At 47.3% G+C, this 27,322-nt stretch overlaps 1 protein-coding gene across 2 annotated transcripts; it reads left to right on the forward strand.

The window, feature by feature from the left end:
- The first annotated feature begins 3,746 nt into the window (after positions 1-3,746).
- On the forward strand, positions 3,747-26,210 carry NOLC1 (nucleolar and coiled-body phosphoprotein 1). Of its 2 annotated transcripts, none has more exons than XM_065407462.1 (14): positions 3,747-3,904; positions 5,282-5,337; positions 8,026-8,156; positions 12,053-12,180; positions 13,506-13,662; positions 16,821-16,924; positions 17,709-17,862; positions 19,750-19,917; positions 21,387-21,476; positions 22,656-22,796; positions 23,870-24,463; positions 24,819-24,931; positions 25,316-25,396; positions 25,703-26,210. In XM_065407462.1, the coding sequence occupies exons 1-14, from the start codon at positions 3,794-3,796 to the stop codon at positions 25,859-25,861; spliced, it is 2,187 nt and encodes a 728-aa protein (XP_065263534.1). In that variant the 5' UTR covers positions 3,747-3,793; the 3' UTR covers positions 25,862-26,210. The 2 variants fall into 2 exon arrangements, with proteins under 2 accessions (XP_065263534.1, XP_065263535.1); XM_065407463.1 differs by having other exon boundaries at positions 12,056-12,180.
- The last annotated feature ends 1,112 nt before the right edge of the window (positions 26,211-27,322 follow it).

Raw genomic sequence — 27,322 nt, forward strand, 5'->3', positions numbered from 1 at the left:
CCATGCATTTTGCAATGTCATCCTGTAATCATTAGTCCTTAAGTGGTGTTAATCTTGGGGTTTTCTGTTGTTATCATTTGATGGTTATTGTCGGGCTTCCCATTGTTATCTCCTATTTGTTGTCTCACTTTCGGGGGTGCCTGCCTCACCTCTGAGGTCGTCAATGCTGCTAACGTGTTTAGCATCAGATACAATGGAGGTTTTCTGATTGTCTCCTGGTTTTTCCAAGTCTCTCACTTTTTCTTGACCATCTGGACATTTGTGATGGCTTTCACACCTTATCTTTTCCTGATGCATGTATTCCTCATTCACACAAACAATCTCTTACAGAAACCTTCAAAGGTATACAGACAGCAGTATTGTATATCCAGCAGAATACATTGTAAATCAAGCCTTGCTAAATCTTATAACTAAAACAATTCACATTGGGGCTTCAGGCCCTCAACGTTCCTCTAATCTCCTTAACATAGACACAATACAAGATCCTGTCTCTTACTTTCTAAACCTTAAAACAAAGAAATGTATATTTAACTAGAGTGCCTAATTTGTAATACATATAGGAAACCATAGTAGACATTATAACTTATCCTAATACAAAAGGGTGACCATAATCAGTCATAAGGATTGTTCTGGTCTGTCATTCCTTTCTGACAATACAAAAAGGGTGGCTGGCAGGATGAAATCAAATCATACATTAATTCTCATAGTACAATTATAAAATCCTGCTCGTACAGCAGCAGTGAGAGCAGGGAACCCGTCGCTCCTGTGTTCTCACCCCTTTCTGCCCCAGAGCACCCAGGCAGTATGAAGGAGGAAACATAAGAACAGCCATACTGGATCAGACCAAAGGTCCATCTAGCCCAGTTTCCTGTCTCCCAACAGTGGCCAATGCCAGCTGCCCCAGAGGGAATGAACAGAACAGGTAATCATCAAGTGATCCATCCTCTGTTGCCTATTCCCAGTTTCTGGCAAACAGAGGCTAGGGACACCATCCCTGCCCATCCTGGCTAATAGACATTGATGGACCTATCCTCCATTAATTTATCTAGTTCTTTTTTTAATCCTGTTATAGTCTTGGCCTTCACAACATCCTCTGGCAAGGAGTTCCACAGGTTGACTATGCATTGTGTGAAAAAATACTTCCTTTTGTTTTAAACCTGCTCCATATTAATTTCATTTGGTGACCCCTAGTTCTTGTGTTATGAGAAGGAGCATAGGCGCTGACTCCATGGGTACTCCGGGGCTGGAGCACCCACGGGGAAAAATTAACGGGTGCTCCGCACCCACCGGCAGCCAAGCTACCGCTGCCCCCACCCCACCTCTCCTCCTCCTCCTCTGAGCACGCCGAGTCCCCGCTCCTCCCCCTCCCTCCCAGGGCTTCCTCTCCCCCCCCTCCACGCCGCCTAACAGCTGTTTGGCGGCGCTTAGGATTTTCCGGGAGGGAGGGGGAGGAGCGGGGCCGGGGGGGGGGGGGGGTCGAGCACCCACCAGGCAGAGGGGAAGTCGGTGCCTATGAGAAGGAGTAAATAACAGTTCCTTGTTTACTTTCTCCACACCAGTCATGATTGATTTTATAGATCTCTATCAAATCCCCCCCTTAGTCGTCTCTTTTCCAAGCTGAAAAGTCCCAATCTTATTAATCTCTCCTCATATGGAAGCCATTCCATACCCCTAATCATTTTTGTTGTCCTTTTCTGTACCTTTTCCAATTCCAATATATCTTTTTTGAGATGGGGCAACCACATCTGCTCGCAGTATTCAAGATGTGGGCGTACCATGGATTTATATAGAGGCAATGTGATATTTTCTGTCTTATTATCTATCCCTTTCTTAATGATTCCCAACATTCTGTTTGCTTTTTTGACTGCCGCTGCACATTGAGTGGATGTTTTCAGAGAACTATCCACAATGACTCCAAGATCTTTCTTGAGTGGTAACAGCTAATTTAGATCCCATCATTTTATATGTATACTTGGGATTATGTTTTCTAATGTGCATTACTTTGCATTTATCAACATTGAATGCCATCTACCATTTTGTTGCCCCGTCACCCAGTTTTGTGAGATCCTTTTGTAGCTCTTCGCAGTCTGCTTGGGACTTAACTATCTTGAATTAAGCAGTGATTTGAATGCAGAACAAAAGCAGGGGGACAGGAACTGATGAGGGAAAGTGGTGGGGACTGTGAGCCAGTTGGCTGGGGGGAATCACTGAGGTTGGAGGAGGAGCTGGGGAAGGTGGGGAGACTGGGACTGGCTGGATAAGAAGATAAGCCTGGGTGTGGGGAAATTTGGATTCAGTTTGTTTTTTATTTTTTAAATCTAGGAAATCACACACAAGAACTGTGTTAAAAGAACCTTAAGGTTACAACATCAAGCACCCCGAAGTTAGAAAAAGCCAGAATTAAGTGTGCCTGTGCAACCTTATTTCAACCCCCTTGTGTTTATGTGTTGTGATCATTTTTAATTACAGGATCATATACTATTTTTCATAGGACCCTTGCCTCATTCCATGTACAAGATGGAGCTAGTCTGGAAATGAATCAGGGCTGTGTAATGAAGGAGACTTGCTTTGCAGAACTGGAACTTGTGTAATGAATAAGGGAAGGTACTGTAGGAAAAGAAAGGATAATCTCATGATTAAGACAGTTGACTGCTACCCTATAGCAAAGTACTCTGAAAAATCAACTAGTTGTCTCAGATTGGGCACCCCAAATTAGTGTATCAACAATAGGGTCAAATTAAAGTTGCACAGACAACCTTAATTCTGGCAATGCCTAAATTTGGGTGCTTCACTTTGCAACCTTAATGTTCTTTTGACATAGTTTTTGGTGGGGTAATTTTACAGTTAGTTCATTCAGCAGTTAAGTCTGGGGTGCTTCAGAGTCATTTAATTAACCTCCACACCAAAAGAATCCTCCACATAGCAGCCCTTTTATACTACTTTCCTCCCAAGAACCTCTTGGACACACATAGCCGGTGGGATAAATAAATAGTAAATTAATGGAGATATCCTTATCTCTTAGAACATCATTAAGTCCAGGCCCCTGCCTTCACTAGCAGGAACAAGTACTAATTTTGCCCCAGATCCCTAAGTGGCCCCCTCAAGGATTGAATTTATAACCCTGGGTTTAGCAGGCCAATGCTCAAACCACTGAGCTATCCCTCCCCCTTGCTGAATATCCATGAACTGTGCTAGGTCACAGGATGCCTGTGGCAGAACTGGGACCAGAACTCAGATCCCCTGATCTTAATCTTGTCGAGACCCAGGTAAACCCCAACAATTCAGATAAGCGGCCGAAACTTCAGGCACATCGGTGACAATAGAGGTTTCCAAAAGGCCCCCGTGCAGCCACCCGGCTGCTCCAAACCCTTGGCTCCCCCTTCCCAGGTGGCATGTTCCTGGGGTGGGTGGGGTGAGCTAGAGCGTGCTCAGATGTGGGGTAGCCCAAAGCCGTGCCCTAGCAGATGCTGGAGGGGGAAGGGACATTATTACTTCACCTCCCTGCTCTTCCATCGCTGTCAGCCTCTACCATGGCACCTTCCCGCCCTCTCACTAGAGACCTCCTCTGCGTGCCTTGCGCGGCCGGGTGCACTGCAGCCGCTGGCCCGACAGGTGGCGTTCAGGAGCTCTCGGCGAGGGAGGGGGCCGTGCTCCTGCCTATAACAAGATGGCGGATACATGCACCCCCATCTCCCCCTCCGAGGCTCCGTTTGACCTATGACCCCAGGACGTAGTGCGTCCCCCCCCCCGGCCGGCACACGTGGTAGGGGCGGCCGGCTGACGGCGTGGAAGCATGGCGGAGTCGCGTGTGGTGCCCAGCGACCTGTTCCCGCTCGTGTTCGCCTTCCTGCGCGACAACCACTTCGAGGGGGCGGCGCGGGCCTTCGGCAGGGCGGCCGGAGTGGTGAGGGGGGCCCTGAAGTGTGGGGAGCGGGGGCTGGCTCGGGGGAGACCCGAGGGAGGGGACGGGGGGCTGAAGTGAGGGGACCCTGCGGGGGAGCTGTGCCGGGGAGACCTTGGGGGGCTGTGTGGGAGGAAGGCCATGAGGGTGGTGGGGGGCTGTACTGGGAGGGGACCCTAAAGGCATGGGGTCCTGGTGGGGAGGGGGAACTGTGCCAGGGGGGCCATGAGGAGAGGGGAGGTTGCAATTGGGGGGTACCTGTACAGGGAAGGACCGGGAAAGAGGGGTTCGGTGGGATGGGGCGGGGGCTGTTCCATGGGGGGGGTAGGGCGTTGTGCATTCAACTGGAGTGTTTGACACATGTCATGTCATTATAAATTGAGAGTCCTGGGGCAAGTTGCCTCCACCCATATGCTGTACTTTCACATTTATCTTCCTCTCAGGCCAGCTGTATGTTGTATTGGAGACACGAGTCTCTGCACAGAACCTCACTGAAATTGCAACAAAAATGGTGGAAAGTCATTGCAAAATTGGAAGGACTCCCCCTAGCTTTCTGCAGCTCTCCCTGCTCTCTCCCCACTTTTTCCTGTCTCTTCATAATTTGATACCAATAGTGATAACTCTTATGGAATATTTTTTGTTATCCAATCAATATGTTAAGTAGATATTTTCCCCTCCCATTAGGTTACATTATTGCAAGGCTTTAGCATATGCTTAACTCTACATACTGAGTTGTCACATTAACATTAATGAAACTACTCAGTGCGCAAAGTTAAGAATAAGGCTACATCTACACTACAAACTTCTGCCAGCACAGCTTTGTCGGGTTGGCCAGGGGTCTGAAGAGGAGTGATCCCTGATTGACAGTTATGCCCGCAGAAGTTGCTGCTGTAGACACAGCTATTCTAGCAAAGCTGCACTTTTACTGATGTAGCTTGTTTCGCTTCTGGAGAGTGGATTTACTATGCTTGTACAAAGCGCAGCTTTGTCAGTATAAGCTGTGTCCACCCTAGAAGCACTTTGCTGGGATAGTATACCAGTTAAAGAGCTCCTAGTGCAGATGTAGCTGAAGTGTCTGCAGAATCTTGGCCTTAGATTTTCATAAATCTATAGGTGGTGGAATCTTCTGTCCTAAATTACTCAAGTTGTCTCATTTTTAAGATAGCGCAGAGGCTTCTTAACTTTAGCTTCTAATACTTATGAAGATGTTTTATGAGCAACACGCTCCACTTGCTAAATCTACCACCTGTTATACATCAATGCAGAAGCAGTTGCCTGTGGGGCAGAGTTTTCCATTCCACTGACAGTATAGGAGGCACTCCTTAGAGAAGTCTGTGTGGTTTGTCAGTGCTAATATTCCTGTATGTTTCTGGTTTACAGACAGACCAGGATCCTAATGCTGCTTCTCTCTTGGATGTCTTCAACTACTGGCTGAAGTAAGTGTCTCCCCTCCTGGAATATCTGTTGAGACAGACTAAGCCTGTCCATATCTGGGACATTTATTTTGGTTACTTTCTATTGCAAACTGACAGAGCTCCCAATAGAATCCCTGAGACTTCCCAAAGGTGCTCCAGCAAAACCCAAGGAAACCAAGCTTCTGGTATTTCTGCGGTAAAGATATAAACAATAAGTTCCCAGCCATCTGTATCCATTATAAAGAAGGCCTGTTTTCAAAAAATATTTGCAGGGCACTTCTAATCTGCCTTCTGCCCACAAAGTTCCAGACTGCCATTTCAGCAGCAGCTTATGGCCCTTTTAGCCACTTTTAACTCTGTTTCAAGTGAAAAGCTAAAATGTGAGTTGTTTGATATTCCATACTTAGGGTCTGACTTCACTGGGCAGTTACCCCCAGCTGGATAAGCAACCTTGGGCTTAAAGAACTCCAAATCTGGGTCACAGGTTTTTCTGTGTAGGTAGAGGTGGTAAGGCTCACACCAGGTAAGAATCCATGTTAACTGTGCAATGAAGACATATCCTTAGTTTTCGTAAAATAATGTGCATTAAAGTTGGCTGCTGGGCAACAAAACAGCTGTTGAAAGGGCAGCTGATCTCAGGATAAGAGCTAGGGAGTGGGGAAAATAAGCCAGATAGTTCAGGAAACCTTAAAAGGATTAGAGAAACAGTAAAAATAAGGTATTATAATGTTTTCCCTCTTTCTTTATTAGTGGTTACTGTCTAGTAGATATGCATGAACCCCACAAAACTACTTGTTTTTGAGAATTGTAAAATGAGCCATGCTGCAAGCTAATCCAGCTGTGGCCATTAAGAAGCTATTGGTGAACTTTTTAAGTAGTTAGACCCTATATCTTCAGCCTCACGACATAGCTGAGGCATGTGCCTGCAACCTGCTGGTCCACACCCAGCTATGATACATTGCTGCAAAAGTACTACGGAAGCCAGGTTGGTTGGTCTAGAGTCCAAGTCTGGTAATTACGCTATGACCCCCAAATCCTCACACCATAGTGCTGCACTGCTCTCTGCCCCTGAGTCTGTTTATTCCACACCAGAGCTTATTGCTGTCTGAGACAAGAATTTATTTAGTGAGCGTAAGGTGAGCTTATTATTTAGTGAGCGTAAGGTGAGCTTATTCATCAACTGATGAAAGAAGCATGGGGGACCAAGGGCAATTTGAAGCAGAAATGTATTCCTGCGAGCTGGAAAGGTCTGCAGGCTCATGATCCCAAGGGAGCTGCCTCAGTTGCTGTGTTCAGGAAGGAATTCAGAGGGTGGTGGTTATGCTTAAAGCAACTGCCAGTGCTTCAGAGGGCTATGTGTAGTGAGCTTAGGAACCCCCATCTGATCTCTCACATGAACCCCAGAATGAGAATCTTGTTTAAAACAAACTATTCATACACCAGAGATGCTTGGAAAAATGAGGTCACGCAGCATGTGAATCTCCTACCCCTTAGTGCAGGGAGAGGAAATATCCTGATAAACTCCTGAGGAGATAAGCATTCTGCTTTTCTCATTTTCTCACAGGTTCTGTTGTTTTTCTCTACCCAGCTCCCTCATGTGTTTTTAAAACCCAAGACACGTATTTCCAGATTCAGGGTCTCTTGAACAAAGAGACCCCTTATTTTGTGTTGAATAAATCTATTTAGTTGACAGGTTCACCCTGATGTAGAGGAGACTGGTATGCAAATGACTTGAACCTGGCAGTTGTGACGTTATGTACTTCTCCATTGTAAGAATCCCCTGTTTTTATTATCTAGTCTAGCTAATGCCTTCAAAAGAGGAACTGAAAAGCAAAATTGAAAATTAATTGCACATATAAAACATAAATTAAAACTTAAAATTAAGGTAACTATCAGAAAATAGGGAAATGAAGAACCAATAAAAGTATGCATAATTCAGTGATTGCATTTTTGAGAGTATAAATGCAAAGTATAACCTATGGCTTCAATTTATTAGCCTTTGGTGTAAGCATCATCAACACCTTCAGTTGCATCTTTAATGAGCATTAAAGGTACTACTGTAAAATAATAGAATTGAAAACAACTATCTGTAATAAGCCATATAAGTTAATAAAATCCTTTAACATACTGTATGTAAAATCTTTGGTTATTTTAACTGGAGGACCTCTTAATTAGCATCTTATCATAGCTCTAAAGAACTAAGTTATCTGTTGTATAAAGAGAACTCTTAGTGCAGATAGACCAGGTCTTGAATCCTCACTGAGAGGCTGTAGCCACTTTTCATTGCCACTTGCACACAACAATATACAAACAGTCCTTTCCTGTACTTGCAAACACCTGAGTACAACTGAACACTCTGCCCACCAAGATATAAAAAAGAAAAATCACGGAACTAACATGACATTGGCAAATTGTCACATTGTTCATTCTGTTTGTAGTATCCCTTCCTCCAGCCCCTTGTCTGTCTTTTCTATTCAGATAGTAAGCTCATCAGGACTGTCTCTTATGCTGTACAGTGCCCAGCACAGGGAGGCCACAGTTCTGGTTGGGGCCTTCAGGTGCTATTGTAATACAAGTAATGGACAGGAATGTGGGAGGGTCCAGTGTTCTCGAGGGATAAGCTGCTTTGCTTGTAGTAGAACAGGCGAAATGCTAGGAAGCTCTCTGGAGCTGGGAGAAACTGTATAGAACTGTCTTTCTCCTCCACAGATCCCCTGATGCTAAGAAACGGAAGGCTGTTCCCAATGGACCCCCTGCAAAGAAGTCCAAGAAAGAATCTTCCTTGAGCAGTGATGAGAGCTCCAGTGAAGAAGATGAGAAAACCACAGCCAAGAAGCCAGGTGGGGTTTGCAAAAGGCCTTTGGGCTGGGCAAGTGGGCATGGTAAACTTGGGGAAAGTTCTGAGGTTGGATTCAGAGCTTTGCAGGTAGTGTTTAGGGCTTTGAACAGCAGTCATGAACTGCAGGATCTCAGTTCTGGTAAGATCTGTACCTATCCCCGATCACTTACACTTTTCACTTTACATACTCATCCTTCATAATGTTTTTTTTTCCAGTTTGATTATAAGTAAAGTACTAAGCTTGCTATGAGTATAAATCAGGCTTTGTAGCAGCTGGAGGCATATTGTATCTGCACATTGTCTGAGGCTGGATGGGTGCTTTAACTGCAGTTGTCCTGTGAGCTGCCGGATACCAGAACTGATTACCTATCATGGGGCTTTCTATAGCACTCATCACTGAAGTATGTAGGTAGAATTAGACTCATGATTGCTCCAGTGAGTACTTCCTGGTGGTTGGTCATGGTAGAACGATCTAAATCATGATTTAAATCACTTGATTTTTGAAAATTTATATAAATCAGGTCGAGACTTTGTAAAACTAATGGGAAAATTTGTCCTATTGCAATTTTAGTCAAAAATGTATAATGAACTAAATCAGGGGTTCTCAACCTTTTTCTTTCTGAGGCTCCTACAACATGCTATAAATACTCCACAGCCCACTTGTGCCACAATAACTAGTTTTCTGCATAGAAAAGCCAGGGCCGGCATTAGGGAGTAGCAAACAGGGCAGTTGCCTGGGACCCCATGCTGTAGGGGCCACTGCAAAGCTACATTGTTCAGGCTTCAGCTCCAGCCCCGGGTGTCGGGGCTCACGGCCCCCGGCTTCCACCCTATGAGGTGGAGCTTTGGCTTTCTACCCTGGGCCCCAGCGAGTCCAATGTTGGCCCTGCTTGGTGGCCCCCCTGAAGCCTGCTCCCAGCCCCCCAGGGGGCCCTGGACTCCTGGTTGTGAACCACTGAACTAAATCATAAATGTTTTTAAATGCCTTTTAAAAGGGTATTTTACATGAGCTGCTGTAGGCAAAATACTGAAAATAAAAACCTTGATCTTGCAAACACTTAGGCAGGTACTAACTTTCCCCACATGAAGGGTCCCATTCACTTAACCAGGACTATTCATGCTCCAAGTCAGAGGTTCTAAAACTTCATTGCACCACGACCCCCTTCTGACAAAAAAAAAAATTACTACATAACCCAGGAGGGGGAACTGAAGCCTGAGCCCACCTGATCCCTGCCACCCCGAGTGGGGGTGCCAAAGCCCCACTACCCGGAGGTGGCAGGAGTGGAGCAGAAGGCCAAGGGCTTCAGCCCCAGGCAGGGGGCCTGTAATCTCAGCCCCACTGCCCAAGGCTGAAGCCATCAGGTTTCGGCCCCAGACAGTGGGGCTTGGGCTTTGGCTTTGGCCCCTGGCCTCAGCAAGTCTAAGCCAGCCCTGGCGACTCCATTAAAACGGGGTCATGACCAACAGTTTGAGAATCGCTGCTCAAAGTTAAACGTGCATGAGTATTTGCAGCAATAGAGATTAAAACTGCAACCCTTAGTGGTCTGAAGTCTGTCACTTTAAAACAAAATTGCTTTATTGTTAATGAAAAGTTTAGATTTCCAGTACACTAACAAAGTTACTTTGAGCTTATCCACAGTCCATAATTTTCAAAAATAGCTTATTTAGGCTCCTGTACTCATATTTAGGCACCTAAATGATGCAGGAACACAAGTCCTGTTGATTTCAAACCCTAATGGAGGTGAATAGCAAAGAATTTCACTTGGGGAAGTTTAATATGTGGGAAGGTGGTGTGATTTGCACCACCTTGCTTTTTAAAATTGCTTATTAATTTTGAGTTGGTGTTCTCACAGTATAGATATTAATGAGGCCCTGGACTTGTCCTTTTCAGCATAGATGAGCATCCACTGTGAAACTTCTTAGCAGAAAACCTTTGGGTTGGGCAAATGACACACAAAGTAACTTGGGAAAAGTTCTTAGGCTGGATTCAGAGCTGGTGCTTTGCAGTTGGTGTTTGGGTCTTTGAATAGCAGTCATGAACTGCCTGATCTCAGTTCTGGTAGGATCTGTGCCATCCACCAACATTTGCACTTTTCACGTTACGTGCTCATGCTGCTAATGTAAAATCTGAAATGTTATTAACAATTAGGAAACTAATTAAAGAAATAAATACAAAACATCAGCTTCAGAAATAGGATCATAAAATGGGAAGAAAGTGAAGAACTAGCATTGTATAAATAAAACATTGATTTAAATTAAAATCATAATTAAGAATTTTTTTTATTTTAAGTTTTGTTATCCAGCTTGCTGGTGCTGGAGTACCAGTTCTTCGCTACCCTGAACCTCATTGTGTTTGGACATGCTATTTCCCATCAGTCTTCTCCATCCCCTGCCACTGTCCCAGTGCTCCTAGGTGCGCTTTCCTCAACTCCTTTTCATGTCTAACTTACTAGGTTTATGACATGAGAGGGAGAACTCCCCTGGTGCTTAAAGTATGCTGTCTTGTTCTGCTGCTGTATAGTGGGTCCAATTCAGCCCTGGCTTAAGTTTTTGCAGGTTAATTGAAGTGAAGAGAAATGTGCCTGCTTATGCTAGGGCTGAGCTGAATTTAAGCCATATCTACACTAGCACTTATGTGGGCAAACCTTATGTTGCTCAGGGGTGTGAAAAAACATACCCCTGAGCAACATAAAGTTTGCCAGCATGAGCACTTGTGTGCACAGCATTATGTCGGCAGGAGATGCTCTCCCACCAACATAGCTACCGCCACTAGTTGAGCTAGTTTTATTATGTCAAGGGGAGAGCGCTCTCCTGTCAGCATAACGCGGCTAAACAAGCAATCTTAGTTATCTCGGTACAGCTGTGCTGCTGTAAGCTTGTAAGTGTAGACATGGCCTTACTAACTGCAGTGAGGGCCCTCAGGGAAGGGATTAAATGGTCTGTAAATCGGAAAAAACCTCTCAAAAGAGGAGAATTGGGCCACAGAGCAGCCAGTCAGGAAGTACTTAGTGAAATTTCCTGCATTAGCCTCCATTGATCAGGCTTGTCTTTGTATTGCCCTGCCTCAAGACCTCCTGGTGGATGGAGGACAGCTGGGGGTCAGCTAAGGAAAACGAAAACACTGGTGTCTGATGTGTATTCTGCCAAGGATGTGCGACTTCCCCCTCTCTCAAGGTCCTGTGTCCCCTCCAGTGCCCCCCTGGGTTAGGCCCCTCACTTGTAACGTGTAGAGTGCTTCCCTTTTCAGCTTTGCCTGGTGTTGCACCCATATTCTGTCCAGCTCATGGGATGCTCACATTGGTTGCTGCCATGAACAGATTCACAGGAGATGAGGAGCAGACAGCAAACTCATAGGAGTCGGGGAGGAAGGAATGAAGCAACAGGAAACTGAACTGAGACTTAATTTGGCCCTTCCCAATCCTGAATTTGACCAAGGCTTTGCTCTTGATCTTCTAAAGAATGTTAGGAACATGATCTCTAGCTAGACAATTTACACGCAGTATCGAGCAGAGGAAGAAAGCACTGGCCAGGAAGGAGTGGATTTGGCTAAAGCAGGTCAAGCCAATGGGCCTGGCAGTTCCATAGGGCCCAGCAATTCAGTGAAGCAGTTTTCTTTGGAAACCCATCATCAAAAAGCAGCTCTCTTGGTTTTAAATGATATGATAAAGTACCTGGATCCTGTAATGAGCACTCAGTGCAGGGAGTGTGTCCTTTTCAGTGGCACAGCTTGTGCATGGCAAGAAAGGAGCAGTTTCTGTCCCTTGGCTAGTCATTGTGGAGGCCTCTGCTGCACTCTATGGGAAGCTGAGATATATACCTGAGTCTCTGAACAGGACATGACAGCTGCAGTGAGGCTGGGAATGAATTTGTCATCAGTGTCTGCTCTCCCCAACACAGCAGCTAAGTCAGCGCCTGTGCCGAAGGTGATAGCAAAGGCAGCAGCTCCTGCCAAAAAAGCAGAGAGCAGCAGCGAGGACTCCAGCGATGATTCGGACTCTGGGGAGGAAGAAAAGAAGCCAGCACAGGTCAGCTTTTCCTTCCTGTCCTTTCTAATGCACGTTCCACGGTAATGGAGAATCTTAAATGTGACCAACACTGTGTGGGGACTGGAACTGCTCTTGGGGCTGGGGGTTGGCTACAGAGCATGCGTCCTGGATTACTTATTCTATTTATCAAGCCTTAATCCAGACTCAGGGCGATTTTGCTTACACGCTAAACTCTTTGAGGTAGAGGACATGTGTTCTTAGCTCTCTATAAAGCACTCAGCATGTGACTAGAGCTCAACGAATAAGTTAGTCCTGTAACATGCAGTCTGCCGGTGGACTGGTTCTAATGAAAGCAGAGGCAGATCTATAGGGTGCATTTCCCATCTAGCATTGCAATCTGCTTCTCTCCCATGAGACTGAGACAGACAGACTGCTGTGGCCGGCTCCTTTAACCTGAGGGGAAGTCTGCATTGGTTTACACTGCCACCAGAGTAACCAGTGTATAAAATGCTCAGGACAAGAGGGTGTTCTCCCTAATCCCCATCTGTAAATGAAATAGTCGCATGTAACTAGTGCGGGGGGAGAGGAGTAGTATTTCCTTCCTTTTCCCTGTGTGCTGATGCCACCAAGCTGAGAATTAATATCTGGAGCTGTGTTCTTCATGAGCAAGACACGGAGCTGAGGTACCAGTACCCAATTAAGGCTGAGGACAAGGGCCAAGGTGCCCAGCCAGCACTGTTGAGCCCTCAGACTAGCGCTTTCTCATAGGGAAGGGGACCACCAGGCAGCTACCAACCCCAAATCCGTCCCTGTTTGATGGCTCTGGGTTGGGTTCTGAAAATTCACGTGCATGGAAGAGACCCTGGGTGGATTCCAATGGGCCATCTAGGATAATCATCCATGTGTTGGGATTTTCAGACCCCAACTTGGAGCCATCCCTTTCTGGTGTTCTTCTTCCCTCTGGGATAGTCACTAGTCTGAGGGCTTAGTGCCCTCTTTGTGCACCCTGACTCTACGCTCTCCTCATCCTCAAGTCTCTGTTGGGTACATCTGCTCCCTTTCCTGTTAAGTGGGAGAGAGATCATTCCAGCGTGGAAGTATCGAGGTGCAGTGAAAAGTGTCTCCTGCTGTTGAAGCTTAGGGAATTTTCTGTACATTTGGGGTTATGCACCTAAAATAGAGCATCAACTCTACAGAATAAGAACCTCCAACTCAAGGTTGTCTAACATTTGACTGGAAGTCTGTACAGATAATCGGTATAGAATGGGTGTGCCAGCTGGACTGTTGTCCTGTCTCTCACTCCTCTGTCCCTTTAGGCCTTGTTGACTAGAAAGGTCTCTGATTAGTTTTTCCTCTCTCGATAGAAGGTAACCAAAGCCCAGGCCAAGCCAGCTGCCACCAAAACCCAGCCCCAGAAGAAGGCTAAGAGTTCCTCCAGCTCAGACTCCAGCAGTTCAGAGGATGAAAGACCAAAGAAACAGCCGCAGAAGCAAGTGGCAGCTAAAACAGCAGCAAAATCAGGTACCTGGCTGCACTGAGCAGATGTGTGTGAATTGGAAACCCCGGGGAAGAACCTGGGGTCTAGGTGACCAAACACCCCAGTAGAGAAGATACCATCCTAGCATGACCACTCAGGTGACCCAGTCCAACTTGCTGTTTGGCTAGGATCACTGATGATGGGGACCTGGGGCTGCACTGGTAGCATATATTAGGCTTTGATTTCTGGAAGTCCAGATATAAATCTGATCACAGGTTAATTGAATTTGATCCTAAATGGATAATTACATCTCGTGGCCTAACTAGATCCAATGGTTGTCACCAATCCCTGACTAATTGCTTGGGCCATGTGCTGCTTGTTAATGCTTTCCACTCTTTGAGCCAACACTAACTTAAGTTAAACTTAACCCTCAACCTATAGTTATGGGACTTGGGCCTGGTCCACACTAACCCCCCACTTCGGACTAAGGTACACAAATTCAGCTACGTTAATAACGTAGCTGAATTCGAAGTACCTTAGTCCGAACTTACCGCGGGTCCAGACGCTGCAGGCAGGCTCCCCCGTCGATGCCGCGTACTCCTCTCGCTGAGCTGGAGTACCGGCGTCGACGGCAAGCACTTCCGGGATCGATCCGGGATCGACTTATCGTGTCTAGACAAGACGCGATAAATCGATCCCAGAAGATCGATCGCTTACATCCAGACCAGGAAGTAAGTATAGACGTACCCTTGGAATCAGTGGTGTCACAATAACTTCCCCCAACTGGTACTAGGCTAGTCGGGTTGTCAGAAAAGTTAACGGTAAGAGACATTTTTTGTTTAAAGATGGCAGTGAGTCTTTTTAAGATTATTAGGTTGTACAGAATCCAAATATGGTTGTTCCAAAGCTGTATGTTGTGTATAAAGGCCTCTACAAAGAGAACAAAGTAACACGTGGAAATCACTTAAGTGATCTTTATTTACTTTTAGTTTAGGAACAACATATTTTTGTTGGATCTTAATGAGTTGTAGGATGTAATAAGTGATTAAATATGCACAACCTTTTTATAAAGCTATTGAATTTCAGTTTATTTGCAAGAGGTACTGGACATATTTTAATACATTATACAACCATGAAAGGGCTTGTTTACATGGCTTTTATAACTTGAGCATTCGCATCTTAAAAGAAAAGTGTACAAATAGAACACATAATCTCAAAACACCTGTTTTTAAAAAGAGTGAAAATATTTTCATGACAAAACATTAATAAACATTTTAATTCACACAAGTTAAGCACACATGTTAAAGTTGTACAGGCTATCTACAATGCAAGCAGCTGCATCATCCTTGCTGATACTGAAATCTTTGTGGCCAGTGTGTGACAAAGCATCTCCCTGAATTTTCAGTGCAACATATTACCTGTGACAGAAATAGGTCATCTTGGGGGTAGCCATCTCGTCATCTTGGCAAGAATCCATTGTTTGTGAGATGGGTACATATTTATACTTGATTAGAACTAAGAGTTTGTCTCAGCAGCCAATTGATCAGGCAATAAAATGACATAAATCCCTAATAGGAGCTTGGAGTTTTCCAGTGTATGATGATCTACAGCAGATGTAGGAGTGTGGAATTTCCATGCCAGTTTTCTTTGCAAGATTGCAGTAATATTGCCAAGCCATGACCTTGATTGGCTGCATGCTGAAGCTCATTTTGAAGCCAAAGCATTGCTGTGTCAGTAATTTTGGTGCCCTCACTCTTTCATCACGGACTTCATAAATGGGATGTAACAAGTCAGGTAGTACTTGCCTTCAGGAGCTATGAGGTCACTTACTCCAGCTAAACAAACACTCATTTTGTGGTCAAATACAGCTGCCTTCATTATCTGTTCATTCATCTTGAGTGAAGTTACAGAAATGAGTCTGTTTAGAGTGCACTTCTTGACAAAGCATACAGCATCTCCAGGCCATGAGATTCACAGCACGGGACTGTCTTGTATTTATTGGGATCACTACAGCTTGCCACATGTGATTATATCAGTTGCAGATGTTCTTGTTTTCTATAACCTCTCGAGTTTGCCTTTGTCAGTGTAATGGGCATAGCAATTTCTGTGTCACATGACTGATACGCTGTTCTGAATGAAAGATGCACTCAATTCTGTCAATGGCCTCTCTATTTGCTATCTTGTTTTTTCTTTGTAATGGCTGTTGCCTCCCTTACTCTGTGCAATCCTTGTTCACCTGCTTCATGCATGTTTTCTTCACTTGATTCTTGGCAAATAATGCGGAGATTGTAGGAAACTGGCATGGATCTCTTGAGACTCCTTCAACTGTAACCAACAGGAGTGTCATAAACCACCACCTCATCTAACTAGTGTTGCTCTTTATTTGTAAAATACACATGCACACGCACACACCATCACCTCTGTTAACTCTGCTCTAACTTCAGAGCATTATGTATATTAAAACAAGTACTAAGCATGCAAGAAAATGAGCATTTTTTCACATTACAGGAAAAATAACTTATGATTAACTTATTTTTAATATAAGACAAGATGGGTCAGGTAATAACTTTTATTAGACCAATATTACTTCACCCTCCTTGTCTCTCATATCCTGGGACCAACACGTCTACAACTAGACTGCACACAACTTATTTCTAATATGATACAGTGATTACTAAGTGCTCTACAAAATTGAATATTAGGGAGCAATAGATGTTAAAACCATAATGTATGTCTCTTCATTTCTGTACTTAGTCGACTGAAAAGGAATTATGCCAAACTGATTTTTGCTCACAAGTTGATGCACATGCTGTTGGTATAGCAAACATTTCTGATTAATTTTGGTGGCGATCAAGTGTGAGGGTCTAAATGTCAAAATTCAGTTTAGTAACAACCCATTTCTGAAACTAGCAGGTTCAAATTGTGTTGCCGATTTATAATAAAAAATGCCTCTAAACCTCTTTAGAGGATTGAGTCTGAGATTTCTATTTGGTCTATAATGAAAAAAGCAGTCTGCAGAGAGACTATTTAGAGCTGTCCTGTTAAACAGGAGGAGAATGAGTGGCTTCCCAGGAGAGGGCTGGAGAGTCTTGCCTTGTGCAGAGTGGGGAGCTGGTGCTGTCCAGGACACTTTTTGCATTGAGTGTGATTACCATTCCCTACCTCTCATGTTTTCTAAACCCTTTCTTTGCCTTATCTCCAGCAGGAAGTAAAGCTGCCCGCAAAGCGGCCAATGGCAAGGCAGAAAGCAGCAGCAGCAGTAGCAGTAGTGAGGATTCTGACAAGGAAAAGGCTGCATCAGCAAAGGTAAACGGTGACACAAGCATGGATGACTCCATTGGTGTGAGAAATCTAAGAGTCTCTCTGTCTTTGATCTAAGGGTTGTGTAAAGTAACCCCAAAACTGCACAGCAGCTGAGTGCACGCTCATGCAGTCATTGTAGATTTTTGCAACATCTTGCTGGGGCTGTGTGTCTTAGGAGCCCCACCAACAGTCTTCTCTGCTACTGGGTGATCCATTCCTCTTTCCTGAGCCAGGAATCCCTTTATAGCTTCTGCATGTTGCACCCTCTGTATGGCTTGCGTTCCTGTTGCCAGATGTGCTACTCTACCAGCCTTACAAATTCCTGCACTGCTTCTGCAGTCCCACTGGGGAGAGTGTTAGAGCAACTTCCCTGAAATAGAGCTGGACCCCAACTGGGGAAGCTCTTAGAAACCTCCCCCAGAGAGCTCTGATTCTCCCAGATACCTCACTGCTAATGTCTCAGCACCCCTGACAGTGAGTGGTGGTGCCCCATCTCTCTTGCTCTCTAACTACTAATGTTCTGTCTCGCCTCTTCTCAGCCAAAGAGTCTCCCGTGTAGGAATTTAATGTGAAGTAAGAAATCCTGATGCTCTGATGGTGAGGCCTGTAATGTGCTTCCTGGCATTTGAGAAATTTCCCTAGTTCCTGGCTCTATCCTGGAAATCTGATGTCCAGTGAAGAGGGGACTCTCTTAACACAGAGTAGGGGTGATGTCTGGGCAGCACCTATCTCTCAAAGCTCAGTCTCCTTAACGAGAAAGGTATTTGTCTGTCTTCCATGCAATAAGGCTGTTCCCAAGAAAACACCACTGCCCAAACCTGCAGTCACCCAGGCACCCCCAGGTAAAGCCAGAGCCCCTGCCAAAGAGAGCTCCAGCAGTGAGGACTCTTCTGACAGCTCGGAGGATGAAAAGCCAGCCTCAAAATCAAAGCCGAAGCCCGGTGAGTACCAAAAACCATTGCTGGTACTGTGGAGAGGAGGCCTTCTGCCACTGCTAGCCCTAGAGAGGTTTAGCTGCCCATCTCTGCTTGGTGTGGCCCAGAAGGCTGAGTGGTGGTGGAGGCAGCAAGCACGGAACTGCAGGGGCTTTGTTCTAGCTGCATCCAGGTGAGACATGGCTTAAACCTCAAACCCAGACCTTCTCTTGAGGTGAAAACTAGGTTGGTTGCATCTCTTATGTGGTCATTGTCTCTGAGCATCCTGCTCTTCAGAGAGCTATTAGAGGCTGTTCTCACGCATGATTCCCAGCCTGACTAGAGTTGGGAAGAAAATTCCCTGTGGGTAGATCAGTCCATAATTGTGCATTACAGGGCTTCATGCACCTTACTCTGAAGCATGTAGTGCTGGCCAGTATTAGGCTGGGTAATGAACTAGGTGGACCCCGTGCCCTGGTCTAGTATAACAGTTCCTAGGACTCCAGTAAACAGAGAGAAGCAAGCGTGAAATGTAGATGGGTTTCTTTACCGGGGGGGGGGGGGGGGGGTAGTTGAGGCGCAGAGCAGTAAATGAACAATGCACAGTTGTCTCTGTTCTTTACTGGACCTAACAGAATAGAAACACAAATATGGTGCTCTGCACATTCTTGTCTTTTTTTTATTGTTTGTTTCTTTTGCTTTTTTGGTAAAAGTGGTTATCTGTACAACAATTCTGTTATGTCAAAGCATTTTTAAATTTACTTCAGAAGTCCAAATAATGAAAAACATATCTGGGCGGCTTGGGTCTGGGGAGGGGAGGCATGGCTGTGAGTGCCCCGGGACTCCTCCGGGCAGGTGGGAGGCTTGGGGCTTTGGCCAGCCTGGAGCTCCTCAAGGGGGGCAATCTGGGCTTCAGCCAGCTCGGGGCTCCTCCAGGCAGATGGGGGTGTGTGTGTGTGGCTTGGGGCTTTGGCCAGCCTGGGGCTCCTCCGGGAGGGGTGGGGGGTTTGTGGCTCCAGCCGCCGGGGAGACGTGGGGTCTCAGGGCTCCGGCTGCCAGGGGAGGCGGGGGCTAGCCTCCCCAAAGGGAGGCTCCACCCGCTGCCCATGCACCTGCTGCTCACCTCCTGTGTCCCTCCTTGGTCCCCCACCCACTGCTCGCCTCCTTACCCCCGCCACTTGCCTCTTCACTCCCCTGCCCCACACACCCCCTCTGCCCATCATGAGAACCCCCACTCACTGGGTGACTCACCGCTCACCTCCTCACTCTCCCACTCGTAGCCAGACCCCTGCCCGCCTCCTCACCCTGCTGCTGGCTTGCCGTTCACCTTCTTACTCCCCCGCCACGCCTACCCCCGCCACTCGCTTCCTCTCTCACACCCCACTCGCCCCCCACTGCTCGCTTCTTCACACACACACCCCACTCACTTCCACACCTTGTTCCTTAAGTGTTGTGTGTTCCACGGTCCACCTGTCTCTCCAGAGAGGTGGCACATGCAGGAGCAACAGGTATGCTTTCCCTTCCCTCCCCTCCACTGCCCAGGAAACTGCTGTGGCTGCAGGGAAACCCCCTGGTGGCCGCATGCGGCCATGGTGCCCGCATTTGAGAAACTGGATTAGGCCACCCAAATCTAAAAGGGAGGAATGCTACGCTGACACCCCAGCAAAGGGGAGTGGTGCTGTTGCTGGAGGAGTCAGGAGTGGCAATACTCCGGGGATGTCCCCTCCCACCATACTGAATATAAAACCATTGATCACAACTGTGCAAGTGATTAGGAGCAAGTAGCATAACTAGCTTGTTTTATATCGTCGCCTGGCTAAAACAGAGAAGTCCAGCATGACGCGTGCCGTATTTGCCAATGTGCAGGGCTGGTGTGTCTGCATTGGTGCCCCCGCTGATTCTGTCTCTTTGTAGGTCCATACAGTGCGGTGCCACCCCCAAAGGTCTCAGAGCCAAGAAAGGGCAAAGCAAAGCCCTCTCTTGCAAAGGCTCCTGGGAAAAAAGCCGAGAGCAGTGACTCCTCAGACAGCAGCTCGGATAGCAGCGATGAAATGGAGCAGGCGCCCAAGAAGGGAACGACAGGTGGGTAGTGGGGAGAGGGAGGCTAGGAAGGGGTCATATTAGATTGTGCAGGAAGTGCCTGTGTGGGGTACAGTCGGTTCCTGGCCACAGAGTGGCTTCTGAAATTACCTGACAATTGTGGATTATGCTGCTGTTTTTGCCTTTTTAAAGGTCTCAGAGCAGCTAATATCTGTCCCAAAACAGGCTCCAGGAGCTGAGCTTGAGTTCCAGACTGTGCTCAGTCCCATCTCTAATTTGGACACAAGAGGTCAAATAAACCCTACTGGAATTCCATTTACTTCAATGGAGTTATGCCAGGGATGAGTCTGGCCCATTATTGAAGTTGGCAGAGGCCTTGCATTGGATTAATGTATTGGATTATGTGAATGAAAATCCCTTCTGTATCTGATCCCCCGTGTGTGTTGAGTAGGGGAGCATGTGCTCATGTGCGATGCTGCATTCTCAGCCCAAGAATGGGCTGCAAGTTAGGCCTGGTCTGTAGTGTGCCATGCAAGGGGACAAGGAGCCCTGACATCTGCCTACTCCAGGTGGATAGGAATCCCAGGGGCTGGGAATCTGGAGTCCTGAGTTCTTTACAATGCTGCCCACGGGTGAATTGTGCCTGTCTTTTCTGTCCAAGAGGCTAATAACCCACCCTCCTTTTTTTTTTTTTTTTTTTTTTTTTTTTTTGAGTCCAGTGGCACCTTAAAGATTAACTGATTTATTTGGGCATAAGCTTTCATGGGTAAAAAAACCATCACTTCTTCAGATGCATGGAGTGAAAGTTACAGATGCAGGCCCCTGCCTCCCCTAGCAGCCGGAGCCCTGAGACCCCCCGCCTCTCCTGTGGCTGGAGCCACACCCCTCCCACCCCCCTCCCTGGTCATTCTATAACAGATTTAAAAGTCACTATTCTTGAACAAAAAAACTTCAGAAACAGACTTCAAAGAGAAACAGCAGAACTAAAATTCGTTTGCAAATTTAACACCATTAATCTGGGCTTGAATAGGGACTGGGAGTGGCTGGCTCATTACCGAAGCAGCTTTGCCTCTCCTGGAATTGACACCTCCTCATCTATCAGGGGGAAGCCCTGTTAGTCTGTATCTACAAAAACAACAAGGAGTCTGGTGGCACCTTAAAGACTCATCTATTATTGGGAGTGGACAACATCCACCCTGATTGAATTGGCCCTGTCAACACTGGTTCTCCACTTGCAAGGTACTCCCTTCTCTTCATGTGTCATTATATAATGCCTGCATCTGTAACTTTCACTCCATGCATCTGAAGAAGTGATGGGTTTTTTTACCCACGAAAGCTTATGCCCAAATAAATCTGTTAGTCTTTAAGGTGCCACCGGACTCCTTGTTGTTTTTGCGGATACAGACTAATACGGCTCCCCCCTGATACTTGCTACCCTCCTTTGTAAAGCTCTTGCAGATCGCTGGATGAAAAGTGCTGTGTGAGATTCATGGTAATTATTTCTCTTGCAGCCAAAGCAAGTCTGGCTAAAAAAAAACCTGCCCCAACACCCGCTGTTGTGACCATCAAGAAGGGTGGATCCAGTTCGGACAGTGACTCCGGTGAGTGAAGGAGCAGGGATTTGAACTTTTGATGCAGTGACTGCACATGTCCCCTTTCAGCCCAGGGTCACTCAGCAAGGACCCAACCACCTCTTTGCTAGGACTCTTAGTGAGAGTGAGTCTGAGCTCCCTGCAGTGTCCATGGCAAGGTAAAGGGCTGCCTCTGAAAACTGCAGCCTCCTGTATTGATGTGGTGGGAAGCACAAGTGAGTGGCACAGACAAGAACAGTGACTAGTCCAGGAAGGTCTGCAGATTGCAGGGTGGTGAAGGGTATTCCCTAACAAGTACCTATGGCGGGATTAGGAGTTCTTTTTTTGGATCCATTTCTGGGCTTTTCAGGTCCTCCATAACAGAGTCATGGCTGGAACCAGGTGTCAATTCTCTAGGTGAAAAATATCCCCCTTATGCCAGGTCCAAGGTGGGGAGAAAGGGGAACCTTCTTAAAATAAATCTTCAATTCCATTTGGACCACTGCTAAAACACAGTCTGGAGTGTGGAATAGAAAACTCAAATGGTGTCCTTTCCATCTTCCCAAGTTCACTCCAGTCTGTTCCCCTTTTCTTTTTGTCATTGATTCCCTTCTCTCTGTTTCATTCTGTTCTTTGATCCCCACTACACACTTTTCTTTTCTCTCCATTATTTCCTTCCTGGCTCTCTCCTCCCTCTTTGCTCTTTCTTTAGTGAAGCCAATACTCTTTCTTCAATCCCCTAGTTTCTACACCACTCCCCATCCACTCAGCGCACTCTGACGAAGGGTTGGGCCTACCTCCTGCTGCTGTTCCTCATTCTCCCAGCAAAGGAGAAACATGGAAATCTTTAGGGCACATTCTCAGCCCTAAGTCCTCCAGCTCCTGTTGCCTCCATTCCCTGGGACGGGGGCAGGAACATAGGCAGGAATACATGCTGTGGTGCTCTATTCTGGCCATTCAGAGTGCTTATCAGACTTCTCTGCCCACCCTGCCCCTTCTCTGGCTCTGCTGTTGGCCTCGCCTCACCTCACTTGACGATAGTAGTCCGGTGAGTGCCAAAAATCCAGTGGCAGTGGTGCCTCCGTAAAGTGTGAGGCTCAAGGCCACTGCTTTGCCTAAAATGACCACTGTCTGGGGTCCCTGGTGGACTCACTTGGTGGTATGCCCCTGAAACGCACTGACACTTGCGGATGTGCTTCTCTTGTCTAGATTCCAGCTCTGAGGAAGAGAAGGTAGTGACCAAGCTCACTGCCAAATCACTTGCGGCGAAGGGTCCTGCCAAACCGGCGAAGGGTCCTGCCAAGCCAGGACAAGCAAAGAAAGGCTCCAGCTCCTCCTCAGACAGCTCAGGTATCAGGACAGGAAGGGATGGGGATCTCACCCCCACCACTACTGAGCAGGTGTGAGTGCCGTGCCTACCCTCCTAGTCTGTGTTCCCAGCTGTGGTACCAAGAATACAGAGGCATAGGGACACTGTCTAATCAAACAGACCTGATATTTGCTGACTAATTCCTGATGATAAAAGCTAAGCATGCAAAACCAACCCCATGCAAAGTGCCAGTTCTCTTGGGCATGAAGTGTGGGGAAACAGGTACCCACTAATGCTTCATCACTCACAACTCCTACACCTCTGCCGCATAGCTGAAATACAGGGTACTGGGGAGCTGTTCGGCATGTATGTTTGTTTGTTGGATGAAAAGCCACTCGGGGGCTGAACTTTATTCTCCAGTGGGAAGAATACAGGGGAAGGAGGAGGACAGTCCCATCTCTAACCCATTTCTCCAACAGCTACTGTCCATAAGAGTGCTTGTAAACCACACTAAAGAGCTGCAGCACTGTTTAAGAGCAGCTAGTGCAGTGTGCTGCCTTGAAATTGTAAACCACCCTTCTGAGGGGTGGGAACAGGAATGGCCCCAACTCAGCTCTGATTGTTAGTGCCATTTGATTCTGTGCTAGCGGCAAGTTCCCAGGGCTCTTCAGCCATGTTGCTAGGGCCCCAAAGTCATTCCTGTTTGGCAGTATGTGTGGTTCAGTCCAGTTCCTAGTGGGCAGGTGTCTGACACAACCGCTTGTCCCTCTGTGGCTGTCTCAGCAGAGGTAAAGCATCACTTGGAACATGGAGACTGAGCTCCCCGTTGACTTGGAAGAGCCACTTCTGAGGGTCAGAGTTGAGATGTGCTTGTGGGGGGAGGAGATGGCAGCTGCCCATGCTACACCTGCTCTAAGCAGATCCCATAAATCTCTAAGACTGTTATTCTGCACCTTTCACAGAGTCCCAAACCAAACAGGTTTTGCTTAGTTACTAGTGTGGAAGGGACTCCAGTTACTGCTTCTGCTTGTCTATTTTGGTCTGGCTGAACAAGTCTGTTCAGTACTTGGCTATTCTCACTGGAATCTTCTTGTATTGGAAACTTCCCTCCCAGATTCTGACAGTTCTGAGGATGAGACCCCTGCAAAGCCTGCAGTCAAACCAGCTCCACCTGCAGCCAAGAAGCCTCCTGCTGTGGCAAAGAAAGCCCAGAGCAGCTCTGACTCAGATAGCAGCTCCAGCAGCTCTGAGGAAGAGAAGAAAGCCCCTCCAGCTAAGCCAGCCAGCAAGACAGCTAAGCCAGGGTCCAAACCCTGCACCCTGGGCCCCAAAGACGGCAGCTCAGATTCTGACAGCTCAAGCAGTGAGGAGGAGCAGAGCAAACCAGCAGTGAAACCAGCCAGCAAATCACCAGGGGGCACTAAAGCTGCTGCAGGGAAGAAAGCAACTGCCGCTAACAGAAGCAGCAGCTCGTCTGACAGTTCCAGTGATGATGAGGAGAAGCCCAGAACAGCAGGGACTCCAGTCGCCGGGTTGAAGTCAGGGAAAGGGACACAGAACAGCTCCAGTTTGGTGAAAGAGAAACCAAAGGCTTCATCCACACCTGCAGCCAAATCGCCGGCTACAAAGAAGCCAGAGCCCAAGCCAGCTGGTGGCAGTGAGAGTAGCTCCGAGAGCTCCAGCGAGGAGAAGGGAAAAGCAAATGGAGGTAATCTGTGCGAGCCAGGAAGGGTGTCTGTCAGGCAGTGGGTGTTGGAGGGCAGAGCATATGTGGAGCCGTCTTCCAGAAGTGGTTTCCTAAACAAAATTCTGCATGTAACCAGCAGCCACCTCCACACACTAGAGGATGGTTGCCCAAGAGTTTCTTATCCAGTGCTGCTGCTCTAGATTGGCCATTAATGGAGTGTCTGTCATTGTTCCTGTACCACCCTACTCCAGACAGCACATGCTCACGGTGCCAGCATACCTCAGTCTGACTTGTGTCCCAGTGGAGAGAGACGCTGCTCCCCTTCCCCAGGTGGAGGCTGGTCCCATTGAAGTCTAACTGCTATTGTTTTTAGCAGGTTTGATTAAGAAGAAGCGGAAGAGCGAAGATGACCAGGAATTGGAGACACCAGACAGTAAGAAAATTAAGACCAAGACCAGAACGCCACACTCATTTCCCAAGGTGAAGCAGGTGAGTGAGGAGAAAACGTGCCGAATCTTTCTTGTCTCTCAGTCCCAGCAATCTGCACTGCTTTCCCTGGTGGTCGAGGCTGCAGGAGATAGTCTCCCCCTCCTCAGCCAGCCTAAGTGCCCCTTATGTGGAGCCCAGAGAAGATGCACATTGTGACCCCAGCATCTTTCTGGCTGAGGATGACTGTATAGACTCCCTCTGGATCCCCTCTGTACTGCCCTTACTGTCAAAGGGAAGGATCACAATTTCATGTGGCCTGGAAAACTGGACCAGGGAGCAACTAGGATTTCCCCCAGTTTAGTGTCCTGCATTGCTATGTGGGCCAGCCAAGAGAAGGCCATGTGCAGGTATTGACTTAGGGTGACCTATGTTTTTCTCTAACAGCCAGCTGTTCCATTCCGAAGAGTAAGAGAGGAAGAGATCGAGGTGGATTCCCGTGTAGCTAACAACTCATTTGATGCAAAGGTAGGGACGAGTCCAGCCAGAGCAACAAACTGGCATGTTTTGCGCCTAGAACACAGGTCATCTGTGAAAGGGTTTTCATGGTGCTTGTGGGGAGCTCTTCAATCTGAACCTCCCGCACCAGGAGGCTCTACTGGGAAGTACATGGGCTCTGGCTGTGAGGAGCTCCCAGCCCCTCCCGCAGAGGAGCTGGGTGAAAACTCCTTTAGCCCTTGGAAGTCGTTACTGGGTAGTATACAAAGCAGGACGTAGTGTTTGCCATGTTGGCTGTTGAGTGCTGACCTGGCCCCCCTCTTCCTTATCTCACAGAAAGGAGCTGCGGGCGACTGGGGAGAAAAGGCCCACAACGTACTGAAATTCACCAAAGGCAAATCCTTCCGCCATGAGAAGACAAAGAAGAAAAGAGGCAGTTACTGCGGAGGTGCTATTTCTACCCAGGTCAATTCCATCAAGTTTGAAAGTGACTGAGCTGCAGTTGGCTTGGGAGTCCATCCCCCATCCATCCCCCAAAGCCAGCTGGATGGGCATGTGAACAGAATGGACATGGTAGACCCCAATCCTGCCTGGAACTTAATCCTCCCCGCTCTCTTGTGGGGAGAAAGTAGCCCTTGCCATAGGATGTGGAAGAGCGGCTGGATGCTCCCACGTTATTTCTGACTAATTCTGGCATAGCGCCTGGTAAGAGCCTTCTTAGAGCTGGTGACACCAGATCCTACCCGGGTGTCCTAATTTTGTACAGTTTTATTTTAAAAGGCTGGTGGTGCCATGGAGTTCAGGTTCCCGCCCACCTTGTAAAGCAAAGAAAATTTATATTTTCAATGAATCAGTTTCTTTCTTTTCCAGCCAGTTTAACTGTTGAGACCTGTGAAATTTAAAGTACTGTAGCTTGTTTGTGGCTAGGCCTGAGTGACCTGCGGTTACAGCTCCCTCGCTGTGCACCTCCAGCTTTACAAAGCACAGCTCCAGAGGGGCAGAGTTTCTTCTACTTCCCTCTCTCTTTAAGGCCCCCTCTTTCAGCGACCTTCTCTTCACCCAGGGCAGACCCTGCTGGTGCCATTAGGCAGGGTAGCTAGAGAAGCAAAGTGCTTTTCAGCCCAGGGCATGTTGCCACCAGCATGAGAAGCTCAGGGTTCAGGTTGGTAGGACTTCCCTCTCCCTCCTGCACCTTTGGCACTGATGTCAGAAGCTCAAAGCCCCAAACTCTGGGGGAGTTTCAGATGTGGTGTTCTTTCATAGGGGAGGCACAGGCTATGGAAGAAGTGGGGACACTCCTGGCTGCTTGGCCACTTTGGGGTTTGGAGAATCCCTTGGCCCAATAGAAAGGTTAAAGAGGCAGGACAGATAAAGCCTCTGCCCCCAGCCTCCTTCCTCACCTAGCTCTCCACTCCCTTAACTCTGGGATGTTCTGACATCAATGATTTCCCCAAGTCTTCTCTAGGAATCTGACTCCCCAACACATGCTTTGTCCTAGCCATGTGCAATGCAGCTGGTGGGAGATTGAGATGAATGTAACATGATTTGCCTTAAACTTCTCCCCTTGGCTGGATCAGTTGCCCTTTTCCTGCCTGAGGAGCCCCTTTGCAAAGGTAAAATGCCTGTTGCCCTCCGTGCTTTAGTGTCTGAAAGACCCAGTGCCAGAATGGAGACAGCAAGCAGAAGTTAGTCCTGGCTTTAAGTACAAGACAGGCAAGTTGCTGCTTGGGGTGCTGCTCTCCATTGCAACACAGCCTGATCTCCAGCATGGTTGAGAGCCAGAGGGGCAGGTAACCCAGGGCCTCATTTCCATACTCCCTTTCCCTCCCAGCAGGATGGAGCCCTACAGATCTTAGACAGCTCTGCCCCCAGCGAAGGGCCCTGCTGTTACAGGAGGCCAGGTATGTGTGAGAAGCAGTGCCAGATAATTGAGGGTTGGAGGTGACTAACAAGCCA

Source organism: Emys orbicularis, chromosome 7 (assembly GCF_028017835.1).
Source record: "Emys orbicularis isolate rEmyOrb1 chromosome 7, rEmyOrb1.hap1, whole genome shotgun sequence".
In the NCBI taxonomy this organism is placed as follows: Eukaryota; Metazoa; Chordata; order Testudines; family Emydidae; genus Emys; species Emys orbicularis.